Genomic DNA, 15,972 nt, shown 5'->3' on the forward strand with positions numbered 1-15,972 from the left:
TACACCTTTCATTAAAATGCATTAAAAAAGTATATATTTATGGCTGTCATTGAAAGACATTTAGACAAAATACCTTTCAATGAAATTTAAGCCAACGACATTAACTGCATCTGACTTCAATGTACGCATGCTTTTATTTAGTGTATCACATGCTTATGTCATTGGATAAGAATACCCAAATTAATCATTAAATTTTACTTATAATCCTCAAAATCCCTTCCTATCCTTTGAAGCCAAATCTCAAAGTTCATTAAGATCGGAGAAGGCAGTTATTCCGAAGATTTTGTTCTCGTCAATGTTCCCAAAGAACTCGAGATGGATGCCCAAGAAGATGTCAATAAAAATCTCACTATCCGTTCTCAAGGTGAATAATCCGGGTATTGTTTTAGATAGAGAGGCAACACAGATACTTTTTCTCGCATGAGGATAGGGGTTTAGTTTATCATTCATTCATCGTTTTTACTTTCAAATTTTTTTAAATACATATTATGTTTCCTAAATATAAATAAGATTCAAAATTTAAAGGGTCTTAGCATTTGGGTTTAATTATGTTTATATTAATGACATATATAGCACCTAGATTGACAATTCATTCATTAAAAGTGTACATCAAATGCAAATCAGCTGGAGACGCCATCTTTGGTTACACTAATCATTATTAAAATTTTAAACGAGAGCTTAATTTATTGCTTATATCTGATGCAAACTTTATTAAAGAATTACCGGATCATCGAGATAATAAGGAAGCAAGTTAGCAATTTAATAGCACTTTTTAACATGAGAATAATTACCATATGCGTTAACAAAATGGCGGGTCCAGCTGATTTGTTTTAAACGACGCTTAAAAATGCATTTTAATGAATGAATCGTCAGTCTAGGTATTATACATGTCATTGGTATATATATAGTTTATTGTGTATTGCGGAAGTAATTTTAAAAAAAACAGCTTAATTTCAGAAAATTTACAATATTTTTTCCATAGATAATTCCGATTGACACCGATATAGATAGAATAGAATATTCTAAGACTTACATCGAATTAATGTACGAAGTCATAATTTCGCGGTAATTTTTTACATTTTCTTTTTTTTTAACATTAGAAAACATATATCGTAATTTTTTCCAGGAGTCTGAGTAGTCTTGATGCTCTTCCGCCTCAAGAACTTAGCAAAATTAATGGAACCGATGACAAAGGAAATTTCGTAAAGACTTCCGGGTTTATCAAGGATTTAAAGTATTATATATATAAATATGTATTTATGTTTTTTTAAAAAAAATATTTGCTTCAAAATAGAAGTTCAAAATTTTATTCAATTTGCGGATTTAAATATGAAATTTTTCTGAAGAGGATATCTACAAGATGATTATCTTTGTAATAATTGAAGCAATTTTTGGCCTTATTTTTGGCCATCTTAACAAAAAAAATAAAACTTTGAAATTTTCTTTGAATAATAATTATAATTTAAATTTAATAATATAGATAAGATTGTGGATAAAATAAAGTGTAATAAACCTTTTTGATTTATAAATTATTTGACATAGGAAAACCAATTATACGAGTTCTCCCGTTTTTATTAAAGAAAGGGTTTAATGATTAATTTATGTCAATTATTATTGCCTCGAAAGCACTTATTATTGTTCGGGGAAATTTCCGAAGGAGTTGTTTGAAGCATGGGACATATACAAAGGCAAACATGGGGCGATAACTTGTCAGAATCAAAGACCAAGTTTGTGTTTTCTATATATCAATTTTCGATTTATCGAAATTTTCACACGAACTATAATATAAAATATAAATGTGACTTAATTTATTACCATGTTATACAGACAAATGCGCCTCAAAGAGACAAATATGGCTAATATCTTATAGATATGTTTGAAATTCTATAAGATAGGTCTGTATTTTAAGCATTGCTAGAATACATTTCAAGCAAAAATCAGACTTTTCATATTTAAATGATAATCAAGAAAATTATATGATATATAATATTTATTTGAAATATAATTTAATTTTCATCTTCACTTGATGTTTGATATGATTAAGGCAGATGAGAGACAATGACATATAGTCATGGCATACTAGCAAAAGTAACGCTAATAGGTGCTATCATTGTAATCTATCTATGGTTATAAAAAAAAATAATTATGTCTATTAGATTTTAACATAAATTATTAATAAATGTAACATTTTCTGCCTAGATTGCCAATAGGTTTATAACAAAAACTCTATATGAGCCAGGAGTGGTATATATACATATGTACCCTGTCGTTAAGTCCCGCACACTTCCCTCAAGTGTGCTTCCCTCATATGACACTTGTCTAGAATTTTTTTTCCTTCAAGTCTTTCATTTTTATTTAGACATTTATCCCGAAGAACAAATATATTTAGTGTATGAACAAGAGTACGGTGGACAAGCATTCGAAAGATACCGAGTTTGTTAATTTTATTATTTTTCGCAATTTATTCTTTTACATTTTTGTTCTTTCTAACTTGTATTTTAGAAACTGCTGATTTTGATTTGTGTAGTGTTGTTATAAGGGCTAATGGCTAGCTCAATATTCTAACCAGAAAAATATTCTCTAAGCCTCGAGTTTTCGTTGATAGATGTTCAAATCTTTGTGCCACTTCTGAGCAAATTCTTGTGGCTTGCATAATATTTATCTGGATAAAATATTGAGTTAGCAGTTTAAAAACACTATTGATTAGTTAAAAGGGTTGTATATTTTTTTTAGCAAAAACAGATTTTTATTACTAATAATATCCTAAGAATTAATTCTCACTTTCTTCTTGTTAGATTTTTTTTGAATATTGAATTTATTTTTTTATAATTTGAATATTATTATTATTATTAAATATGATCGTTTATCTTTTAAATTTATTTGTTTTTATTAAAACGTTTAGTTTGCTAGCAAATACGAAATATTGAGCTTCTTGTATCAACTTTCTGTCGCGTTATGTCGCAAAGAAATTATTTACAATTTTGAACACAGGGATTTACACATGGGCAACGTGCTGGTTATTATTTACATTATATTATTGAATCATATATCATTATAACTATGTATAAATTTGAAAGGGAGTAAAATTATTAAATAATTTTCGATTTCTAAAATATATATTAATTAACATTACTGCCAATTCAAACATGCAAAATAAATTTGAAAATATATTACGCGAGCTTTGAAATGATATACTTGAAGTTCAAAATCTTATAACATACTTCAAGTCAGGATGATATTTTACGATATTGAAGAAACTATAAGATTATATCTGTAATTAAGTGTGAAATATCAGGATTGAGGACCGAATGTTTAAAACATTTGTGAAGGGTTAGATTAACTATTGCACCAAAGATTTATAATTGTGTTTATATATTCTGTATGATGCACACATTAATAATTAATATCTACTTAAAGTACTAGAAAAAGAAAGAAGTAAACTCTAAACATACTTTGCTGCATATGAGTTACCATATAATTCTTCCCGCTATATACCCTTTGTTAAAAGATAAGATTTGATTTCTTATAAGCACATTTGTATCTAAAGGTCTTAGATATTAAATTATCGCTAGGGTTTATTACTGTGAGATATTCTAATGGATATCTGATTTTTCTAAATGATTATAAGAATTTGTTGATTTGATAAGCGACCTTCTGTTTCATGATTTGTTTTTTTTGATCATATTTTTACTATTTCGAATACTCCTTTCTACCCCATAATGCCACTAAAAAATAAGTTGCTTTGTCTCCTGCGTTCAGGTAACTGCAGCCTCAATGACTACCCTAACCCTAACCCTAATCCTAAAATTTCTCTCATAAAATATCACCAATTTAGACAGCAGAATGAGGGATCCAACGTAACTCTGTCATTCCTGAAAAACGAAAAGGGCGATGACCCTTATGTTGACTTAAATTTGATATTCGGTGTCTTATATTTATCAATTTTAAAAATTTTGAATTTGTCGTAAAAAAATTATCGTTTCAAAGCATCTTATATTCTAACTAGACCAGGCAAAATTCGAAATGGTGTTATTCGAATCCGTAATAAATACGAAATCGAATAGCGAATAATTGAATTATATTCGTATGTGCCTTCAATAAATTAATACTTAAGGCAGGTCAATAACGATTAGGGTTAGGGTTAAAAAAAATTCAACTATAAGATGAATATAATTCGGTTATTTTGACTAAGGGGGGTACCCCACCTCTACCCGAAGATACCCTATTTTAACGACGCAATAATTTGACCGCTGTTAAGAGGCCCCGGGGGACACACTTATTTGAGTTAAGTACCCGCTAATCGATCCTGATTAATATCTCCAGTTGTAAAGACCTAAAAAAAATTTTAAGATTATTCAAAAAAAAAACTTAAATTTAAAAATAAAATTATGTTTTATGTTCGTTTTTTTTTATTATCATTGTATTTGTTACAAATCCAAACTTGCTCAGGGGCTTGATGTTATTTGGGAGAGCGTATCAGGAATCAAGATAAATAAAATCTATATAAAATAAAGGATTAATCTTAATAATAATTTAATTAATAAACACTTACTATTCAACGAACCTAAAATAATTTGATATAAACTCCTTTAATTAATTATTTTTATTAAATAACTGTATTACCTTTTTTGTTGGTAGAAGACCCTGAATCTTTTCTTTCTATCAATAAATTAGGATTCTATAATGAACACAAAACAATTTATCTTTTCTATGAAATTCCAACTAACTGTTTTTTATTGAAATAATTGAACAATATATATATTCATTTTTTTTATAATCATTTGAATATTAAACATAATAATTTTTCGAAGAAATAAACATATAAAATAAAAATCCATCATTTAAATTAATGTTATTCCCTAAAATATAAAAAATTTAAAATTTATCTTTGCATATAACAAATATAAGTACAACTATTTTTTAAACTAAATTTGCATAATACAACAGTATTATTTATTGTCTTTGTGTGGTTTTTTTTTTTTAAAAAACAAATTTTTAAAGTAAATTCATTTCATAGCCCACGTTTTAAATAAAGTTAAAAGAATCGATAAATTTTAGAATAACCCAATGTTGTTATAACGGTTTGACTTGTAGCCTATATTTAAAAAACTGTCGACTCTCTATGTTTTATCTGGAAAAAATATTAGGCAACCCCGAATATTTTGCTCATAGATGGCGCAAAAGGTTTGGACAGCTGTTCGCGAAATATCGAGGCATATGCAATATTTTTTCTGGCTAAAATATTGAGTTCGCAGTTTTTCAAGAATTCAAATCGAGCTATTTATCAACACTATGCTAAACTCTTGCACATATCATATTGTATTAAAAAATATATATATGTCGAATAAAAACAATGATAACAGATTAAAAAAGTACCGCACGATACAACAATACTTTATGAAGGATCTGGTAAATTGGAAAATATTACGATCTTATCTTTCGGGATACAAATTTCTATCATAGATTTCTCTTTCTCGAGAATGACTATCGGTAAAAATTATTTTTAATTTTTTCTTTCCTTTCTTTTTACCTTTCTTTCTTTCTTTCTTTCTTTCTTTCTTTCTTTCTTTCTTTCTTTCTTTCTTTCTTTCTTTCTTTCTTTCGTATGAATAAAATATTATCTATATAATAATTAAAATATATTTTAATCGTAAAACTAATTTTGTTGGCTTCTTAGATGGCGCGGTCTATTTTAAAGATTTATCCCAGCAAATTGAATTATTTGCACACAAAGGCGATTACCAATATGACGTATACAGACGCATGAGAGAGATTAATAAGTTATCCTATATACATATATATATTGAAAAAATTTATATAATTTAGCGGAAAGGGGTGAGGCCTATGTACATAAAAATAAACAAAGGTCAGAATAAGAATATATTAAACTACTCATAAACATACTTAATTTTTCAGGAAAATCAGAACCAGTGATATAAGATCCATATTAATTGATATCATATATATTATAAATTATATATTATATATTTATTTTGCTTTAAAATTCAAACTTATACAGCAATGATTGGAAGATTTATGATCCCTACACCAACGTATATTGGTTACATTACTTGATTAGAAACATTTTCGACTATAAATTACAGCACATCTTTGATCTCGATGCAATTGAAAGCCACAAAAAAAATCCCTTCCCAGAAAATATTGAAGATTTCAATTTCGTAGAAAGTTTGACATTGCTGGAAAAAATTATGTTAAAACAATGTGCTAATAGTTGTGAATTTTTGCAGCTCTTAAAATCTATATTTTAGGAGGGCCATAGATTTAATTATAATAGATATTGACCATTTTTTTTGAAGAAATATAATAATACACATAATATTAAAAATTAATTAAGTATTTTTATTTATTAAATAAAATATCTTGTCACAATAAAAACTATATTTTAAAGAAAAAAATAATATTTACTTTAAGAGCATTAAAAATTTAAAAATATATAATGATAAAACGGTTTAAATATTATGGCAAACTATTTTTAGATGGTTTCCAAAATGGAAATCATAGAACATATCAATATGCATTTTTGCTGTAGAAAGAGAGATGCGCCTGGTTCATTATAGTATTCTAGATTTTTGAGATTTACTAAAGCAATTTTTTTTACATATAATTATACTATTTAAAATATTTAAAATTATTTATTAGTTTATTATAATAATTATGATGATAATTTAAATTGTATAAATTTTATTTATATGTTCATTTTTTTTATATTATTAACATAATATTTCTTATACAAATGTTTGAAATTATGAAAACACAAATAAATCATTACTGAAACATTGATTAAAATAAAATTATCAATCGTTAATATTTAGATAAAAAATAAATAAATTTTAGTTTTAACCCCTTTCATTTACGCTAGGCCCTGGGGTTACCGTTACTACTATACAGCTCACCTTAGTAATGTTTATTATTTTTTTAAATTTTACATTTGAATAAAATTTATTAAATATATAAAATGGTATTACATTTTAAAGCAATCTTGTCAAAATCTGCCATATTAAGGTATTTATATTTTGAAAAATATTAGAATTTATGATATTCAATAAAATACATTTTATCTTAAATAATTTTTATCATTAAATCTAAACCCTAATTTTCACAAAATCTAAAGTAATTTTCTGGTCGTTTTAGGTATTTTCAAAAAATCTAAGTAGATTTACAGAGCATTTCATATATTTTTCCTATAGATTCATCGTTTTTTAATTTGAGATTTCAGATTTACACTTAAGATATTTGTAATTTTTATTGGCAAAAGTTTTTTTTTTAATCTGAGCAATAAGAAATAACTTTCTCTGCATTTTTTATGAGCCTTAAGGTCTGAAATTTGGATCAATTTAATTTTGATACTTAATCGCTTTTTACTATCTCGCTAAAAAGCATTTGAACTAGGACACCTCTTTTAGTATTTTTTTAAGTATTTGATGGCATTGTTATTTTTCATATTTTATTCTCGTTTTTTTTGGTTATGTTTCTTTCGTTTTTTTTTGTTTCTTTCGTTTTTTTCTTTTTTTTTCTTTTTTTTTGTTTTTTTTTCGTTTTTATTTAAATATTGGCTAAATTATTTATTCCTAACGTTCAATGATTCTTTCAGTTGAAAGAAACGAAATTTTTGCTACAATTTGAATGAGAAATTCTTATTTTTTGCATCAAAATAAGTTAACGAGAAATTACTAACTTTAAATTTCTAGACTATAATTTGACTTAAACCTTCCTGGTTTGAATCTAGGATATATTTAAAATAACTTAGATCATGCAACCTTCGACAATAATATGGTTCACGAGGCAGTTAAAAGTTATTATTAAAAGCTGAAAAGTTTTTATAAATTATTATCATCCACTATGGGATTATTTTTCGATTTGTTTTTTTTAAAAATAATGAATACAAATATTTCAAAAAAAATATTTGAATAAAATTTATAAGTCTATCCTCATAGTCATAACCATTATTTTTGGAGAAAAGGGGGTCTCTTTGAGCCTAAACCATCTTTGGTTATTACACCTCCTAAGGTAGTTAAACTGCTCGATTTAAGCCCTAATTTTAATAATTTTTCCAGAAAATATTACTCAAGTCTAAAAATTTCGCTCATAGCTGGCACAATAGTTTGAACATCTATTAGCGAAATCTCCATTCTTAGACAAATATTTATCTGTCTATAATATTGAGTTCGCCGCATAACCTAGAATTCGTAGCGGAGCGATTGCGGTCGCGTCACTACGAATCGGTGTTAATTGAGAATCGGCGTATGTAATTATTATCATTAATAAAAAACTCACCTCTCAGGCTTTATTTCCTATCGTATTTTATTTTTTTCAAAGATTTTAGAAGATAGGAAAAAAAATTTGATGATTTTGAGAAATGTATATGGCCTAGTCGGTTCAGTGCCTGTATTACAATCCTATGGTCCGGGGTTCGAATCCAGTAAGGGTCATCTTTTTTTCCTAAGCTAACTTGGTAGATCCGTCCATGGGATTAGATCAGGTCATTCCTTCAATATAAATATTAAAAAATAACTGGCCCTTATTGCATGTTAATTAATTTTGGTGGTTGTTTAAGCAAGTGTGGTTTAACGTCATATATATAATTTACCCATTTTAGTTAAAGATGTAATTTTTTTATCGCCGGGGTGGCCTAATGGGTTAGGTGTATGCTTAGAAACAGAAGGACGAAGAAGGACTCAGGTTCAATCCTGGTAAGGAGCATAAAAACTTTCAAGTTTTTCTTCGATGACTGATGTGTAAAGACATATGGTAAGATGAATTTCGGAGCTTAGAGATGACACCCCGGTCACCGACAGGCCTGGGCAGCTGGGTGCTAAGGATACCTGTCCAATAAACAAAATGAAGGAAACAAATGGAAATATGAATATGAAAGCTAGGGCGTTCCCTCCAAGCGACGCGCAGGGTGTAGACCTCCATCCTGTGAAAAGTAAAGTAACGGTCAAAGCAAAGATAACAAGATTAGCAAGTTTGAATATTGGGATGCCTAAAGGTAAGGCGAGAGAATTGGCAACGAAATAGAAGGGACAGAAGACTTTGATGATTGGAGATTGGTATAAATTGTACTATAATGGAAATGTTAGCAATAGGAACGGTGTCGGCATCATCCTCAGTCAAGATCTAACCTCCTCAGTAGTAGAAGTCAACAGGATTGAAGATAAAAATCAAATAATGAATAGATGGAAAGAATATTTTCAGGAGCTTCTCAACTTTAATTCCCACATATTGCATCTCGATGAACACTCCCCTTGTCAAAACCTTGTACAACCTATAACGGAACAAGAAATAATCACATGCCTCAAGCATATGAAAAACAACAAAGCTAGGGGTCCAGACGATATTCCAATAGAAAGCCTTAAAGCACTAGGAGATGATGGAATACATCTCCTCACAAATCTGTACAATAAAATACTTGGAAATGAAGAGGTTCCCCAAAAATGGAGGAAGAGCTATCTAGTTCCTATCTTCAAAATAAAGGGGATCCACACAATTGTCAAAATTACAGGGGCATAAAACTAATGTCACACTGTCTAAAACTACACGAAAAAATAATAGAAAAAAGATTAAGAGATATAATCGAAATAGGAGAGACACAGTTTGGCTTTATGCCTGGAAGATCAACAACCGATGCTATCCATGCAATTAGGCAAATGAGTGAAAAATACAGAGAAAAGAACAAAAAGCTACACATGGTCTTTCTCGATCTAGAAAAGGCCTTCGATAGAATCCCAAGAAAACTTATCTGGTGTGCGCTACGCCACAAAAAAGTTCCCGAAAAATATATAAGAAAGGATATGTATATGGGCCATACAACAATGGTCGGTAGCACAACAGGTACTTCAGCAGGCTTCACAATAGCCGAAGGAGTTCATCAAGGGTCGGCTCTCAGCCCACTTCTCTTCATTACAGTAATGGATGTATTAGCACAGTCTATACCTCAAACAGTCTCGTGGAATATGATATTTGCAGATGAATTGTGATACTTGCCGAATCCAAGGATGAAATGGAAGAAAGATTAGTGAATTGGATAAATATTCTAGAAAAGCACGGACTAAAAGTAAATAGAGAAAAGACGGAGTATATGGTGATAGGAGGAGATGAAACAGAGAGTATTGATATAAATGAATGGCAGATATCGGCAATTGAAAGATGCAAATATTTGGGCTCCACTATACAAACAAACGGCACAATAGAAAAAGAGATAAAGAGTAAAATTAATCAAGGGTGGTTAAAGTGGAGATCTTTATCTGGAGTGCTATTTGATAAAAGAATCCCACACAAATTAAAGGGAAAAATTTACAGTTCCATAATACAACCAACTATTCTATATAGTTCGGAAAGATGGCCAACCAAAGAATCAGACGAGAGAAGTCTACAAACCATGGAGATGAGAATGCTGAGGAAGATTGCTGGGGTAACAAGAAAGGATAAAGTGCGCAGTACAAGAATACTAAGTAGTTTAAAGGTAGTGCCCATTAAGACTAAGTTAATGGTAAACAGACTTAGGTGGTATGGGCACACAATGAGAAGGCCTATAAACTACATAGGAAATAAGGTTGAGAGTTTGGAAGTGATGGGCAAACGTAAAAGAGGAAGGCCAAAACTTCAATGGGGCCATAAAGTTAGAGGCAATATGAAGAAGTATAAATTAGATAAAAAAGATTGTATGAATAACATAAATTGGAGAGAGATGTTGAAGGAGCTTACCACCAGAAAAATCTAAAGGGAAAAAAAATAAAAATAAAGATTTAATTTTTTGTGATAAATATTTCTATATTTTATCCAAGTACAACAATTATATGCAGTAATGACGCAAGATAATTACCGCATGCTCGTTATGAAGAAAAAGTGTTCTGATGAATCGGAAAGTGAGACATAATTTCTTTCTTTCTTTCTTTCAAAAATTTAAAATATCTAGAGCGATCTGAAATTTTTTAAAAATTCAACTTAAAACATTAAAATAATTTATTTTTCAAAACTCAATTATTGTGTGTTTTCTTTATATTTAAAATCGTAATTATTATTTTTAAAAAAAAAACTATATAAGAGGGATAAGCCCATTATTGCAAGCTGCGTCGAATCTCTCCTTTCCAGTATGCAATCATTGGACCGTCCCTTATTCTCCTCTCTGCTTAATGGTTCTGGACATGAGTTTCTCGAAGCCATTCCATCCGCGAACTTACAATTACAATTGACCCAAAATGAGCTAACTCACGCCATAGGCATCCGTTTAAACTGCTTAGTAACCCAACCCCACATCTGTGCCGGCTGCAGTTCTGCTGTTTTGAGTAACGGAAGACATAGTCTACATTGTCGTTCATGTAAAGGCCGCATCGTTAGACATAACATTTGCAATTCCATAATTCTTAGAGCTCTGAGATCCGCTCAAATTCCTTCTATTCTCGAACCCTCTGGTCTTTTCAGATCTGGTGAGAAACGCCCTGACGGGATCTCTCAAATTCCCTGGAAGCGAAGTCAATTCTTGGTCTGGAATTACTCGTGTATTGATCCATTGGCTCCTTCCAATCAATCCCTTAACATTCTGAAGAACAAGGAGCTTCTAAAAATTTCAAAATAGAGATATCCCAAGATCATTTATTCATTCCCATCATTTCCACTACCTTGACTACCTTTGGGAATCGTGCTCTTTCTTTCTTCAAGGAACTTGGATCGCTAATCCGAAAACTAACTGATGAACCTCATGAAGGTTTCTTCTTAAGACAAAAACTCGCAATAGCAATTCACAGGGCCAATTACATCTGCTTCATTGGTAGCCTCATCTCATAAGATTATTAGAATATATTTTATATAAGTTATATACCAATAATTACATACATAATGTGAATATTACAAATATCTCATTTAATAAATAAAATTATTTAGATATTAGATATAACTATTAAAAAATTAAAAAGCAAAAAATTACAATCCGATGTCTAAAATGAATCTATATGAGGAGAACATACATTTTATAATCATAATTATCAATATTTTTATTATTTCATATATTATTTAGATAAAAATTGTGAGAATTCATCTCTCTTTGTGGGTCCGTCTTTGCAAAAGTTTGAGATTCAACGATATTAATTAATAATAATAAGATTAAATAAAATTTGAAGTGCTAACACCTTTTATTTCGTTTATGTATACATTTTGAAATTTTAATCGATGTATAATTATTAGGGAAAGTTTTAACTTGTTTGAATTCCTTGATATCTTCTAATTATAAAAAAATAAATATATATATAAATATAATAATTTGTACATATAAATTATAATATAATTGTTTATTCCAGAGGCCGCAAATGAAGAATATTCTTTGATCGTGATCTTAACCAACGATAACGGCATCCAAGCCCTCCAGAAATTGAACGCCAGGGATCCTCTCGGTATATAAAAAACAATGTTTTCGATTTCATTATCTAAATATATACCTTAAATTATCATATCATTTTATAAAAATATTTATATATCATTTATTAAATACACTAAAGTTTCGATAGATAATTACTCTCTATATCCGATTTTAAACTTCTAAAATTAAAAAAATTTACTTAAGTCATCATACTTCAATAGATAGAATTCATTTTATCATTATTATTATTTAGATCATTTTGAAGTTTTAGGAACATTTAGATTGGCCGATGCAAGTAAAGAATAAAAAAATTACTTAATTAAATTCTGAAAATCGTAACAAAAATTTAATTATTGTGTAAAGTTATTTCTTAAATTTCAGAATACTTTTTCTACTGTTTTTTTTGGCGGGAGAATGGAGTTATGAACCTTATAAAAAAAAATTGATCTTATGGAATAAATTATGCGAAGATTAAATATCCAATCAATAATGAGAAATTAAATATAATCTTAAACTTTAAATTATTTTTAAAAAAGATGAGTTTTGATGACAGATTAGTAGAAATAATTTCATATATTTTTTTTCATTTTTATAGACATATTAACTTCCTAATTGGAACAAAAATTCAATCAAACTTCAGGTTCAAAATAATCTCTTTTATTATTATATTTTACAAATATCAATCATTTTAAAATTCTTTTAATATCTGTAATTATAATTTTTCGTTAAATCATGTTTCAAGAAAAATACTATTGTAATCTTTCTTTTCTTTCTTTTTTCGCGTTTATCTTAGTAGAATAATTTTGGCCTTGTTAAAAGCTATATATTAGCTAATTTATTCTAGGTTTTTTAGGTTATTGTATCCTTTCATGACATCTAATTTAAATTACAAAAAACAAATTCGTTTTAAACTTGATATCTCTCTAATTCATTTATTTATTAATAAATATTAAAGGGATAAATATTAAATTTAATATTTTAAAATAAATACGATAGGAGAATATAAAGAAACGAGGAAATCAGGCCGGAATGCAGAGGATAGAAATATATTATTATTGATTAGAAATTGTGAAATTTTTAGAAGACAGTGAGAAAGCTAAGATAGTAGATCAAATGATACTCGCCTAAAATTGTCTCCCCTATGCGCAGGTTTTCGTTTAACGATCAACAAATATTTAGAGATAGATAATGATTTACTACCAACTTTTGTATCAAATGTGGTAAAATATTTTAGACGATAGATTTAAGAGGTGCATTTTTACCATTCTGAGTTATTCCAGATTGTAGGGACCTTTTAGTAATTTCGACTCATTTCGGTTATTAGCCATATTGGATTGACTAGCTCTCCGATAATATTTAAACGCTTTATGCAAACCCTACAAGGGAATTCCTGCGTTTGGCGTATTTTTAGACGACGTAATAATTAATTGCGGACGAGTATTGATCATGTGGTTAATCTAGAAAAAGTATAAAACCGGACTGGCAAGGAGGACGGACCGATCAAATTAAAAATGGAGAAAAATTGGTTACTTATTTGAGTCTTTTTTACTAACAAATTGGGAAACCGACGATAGGATTATTGCCATATAAAATTGTAAAACTCCGTCAAATGTGAAAGAATTACGTTTCTTTCTTGGGATCGTGAATTACTATGAGTCGTATATACAAAATTTACATTTTATTTGTACGCCCTTTACACCAACTAAAGACTAAAAATGTTAGTTGGCTTTGGTCAGTTCGAGAAAATTAAATATTTAATAAAGTTAAAATATATTATCAAAAGAGGATACAATAATTCTTTATTGAGCCAATATTCCTGTCGTAGATGATCTAGGAGCTGCTGTTATTGCATACCGATTTTTTACTGGCCTAGAAAAAACGATCACTTTCGCATTAAGAACACTTTCGGCGGCTAAAAATAATTACGTTACCATTGAACGGGAGACTTTGGCGATCATGTTCGCTATTGGTAAGTTCCATCAATATATTTAAGACATTTTATTATGATTACGTATCACCCGATGATAATAGAAGATATCTAAAACCGTTTTTTCGGCGCCGAAATGAACTCACGATGGAGGCAGGGAGTATATTTTAGGGATTAAGAACCATAATTCCCCAAAAAAATTACAAGTTAATATTTTGTCTTTTTTACATATAGGGCGGCACATCAGGGTTAAAATTATAGGCCCAGGAGAACGTTGAATATTAACGAAACATCGAAGTACACGGTAAGAATTTTGAACAGAATTCATTTAGATTTTGCCGGACCAATTAACGGAGATATATATATCTAATAATAATAGTTTTAGTAAATGGCCTGTATAATATAAAAACTGTCGACAATTTTACTGCTATGTTACCCCAATACGATTGTTACGGATAATGGGCTCCCATTTCAAAGTAGAGAATTCCGTTAATTTTACAAAACAATTATCAATTAAAAATGTATAGGGCGCCCCGTTACCACCCTAGAACCAGCGGAGAAGCGGAGCGGTTAGTACAAACGTTTAAAAAAATTTTTAAAAAAAAACGTGATTCTAATAAAATACAAGAATTTTTTTGTTTAATTATTCTAAATACGCCACAAATAACTACAAAACAATCACCAAGTTCAATTATATACTTAAATTTATACCCATAGGACCCTTAGAATTAATAAAACCAATTTATCCTCATCCATACATACCCCAGTTATCAGGTTTTTTTAAAAAATATAAATGAGAAAATATATGCAAAAGATTTTAAAAAAGATATTTGGATTCCAGGTATCATCCTTAAAAGAACAGGACCAATGATGTTTTTTAGCTGAGACTAAATTAGGTTTACGGAGAAGATAGTTAAAATGAAGGAGAAACGATGCAAACTACATCAAGAATGGATAAAAGTGATCCTATATAAAACTAGATTGCTAAAGACATCGATCCTAAACATGACTCGATGACCAAAAACATTGTTACTTATACAAGACTCAATAACCAAAGAGAGCATCATAAATGAAAAGATTGAAATCGACAGTACAGATCAACCCGTGGTAGTAAGTCCAAGTAACCGCTATCCAAAACGGATAAGAATATAATTTATACCGAGGATAGATGTAATAGAATGAATTTACCTTAAAGGCAATTAATAATATGATTAATTATATATTCAAATATATTGTTAATTGTGTATGATGATTAATTGATGTATTTTAGATTGATTTGTAAAAGATATACAAACTGAAGTACAAACTATAGTTAAGACAGTTATAAAAAATAAAATAAATTGTACAATCTATCAGGAACCCCCCCCCCCTCCCCTTCGATAGGATATGTTGTAGAAATTTATTAATAAAATTTTGAAAACCGGTGTCGACTTCTACCGGTACTTAAATTAGACGTGGTTTCAAGTGTTCCAACCTTGGATTTCAGGCCAAAAACAATAAGCACTCTTTAAATAAACGGCGCAACATTTTAAACTAATTCCACTACGACGATCAACAAATGTAACACGATTTTTGCCCTGACACGATTAGATTTTTTTGACATTTTTGTACATATCGTGGCCTACGTACCTAGGTATGGGGGCTGAAATCACAAATTTTGAAATGCAAATAA

General features: G+C 29.1%; 1 protein-coding gene across 1 annotated transcript; it reads left to right on the top strand.

Moving 5' to 3' along the window:
* Positions 1-297: 297 nt before the first annotated feature.
* On the top strand, positions 298-5,507 carry LOC135925890 (uncharacterized). Its single transcript, XM_065461448.1, has 7 exons — positions 298-432; positions 983-1,065; positions 1,127-1,234; positions 1,627-1,727; positions 2,360-2,433; positions 2,903-3,016; positions 5,364-5,507. The coding sequence occupies exons 1-7, from the start codon at positions 421-423 to the stop codon at positions 5,505-5,507; spliced, it is 636 nt and encodes a 211-aa protein (XP_065317520.1). The 5' UTR covers positions 298-420.
* The last annotated feature ends 10,465 nt before the right edge of the window (positions 5,508-15,972 follow it).

The sequence above is a fragment of the Gordionus sp. m RMFG-2023 genome, chromosome 3 (genome assembly GCF_954871325.1).
Source record: "Gordionus sp. m RMFG-2023 chromosome 3, tfGorSpeb1-WG-v2, whole genome shotgun sequence".
Lineage (NCBI taxonomy): Eukaryota > Metazoa > Nematomorpha > Gordioida > Chordodea > Parachordodidae > Gordionus > Gordionus sp. m RMFG-2023.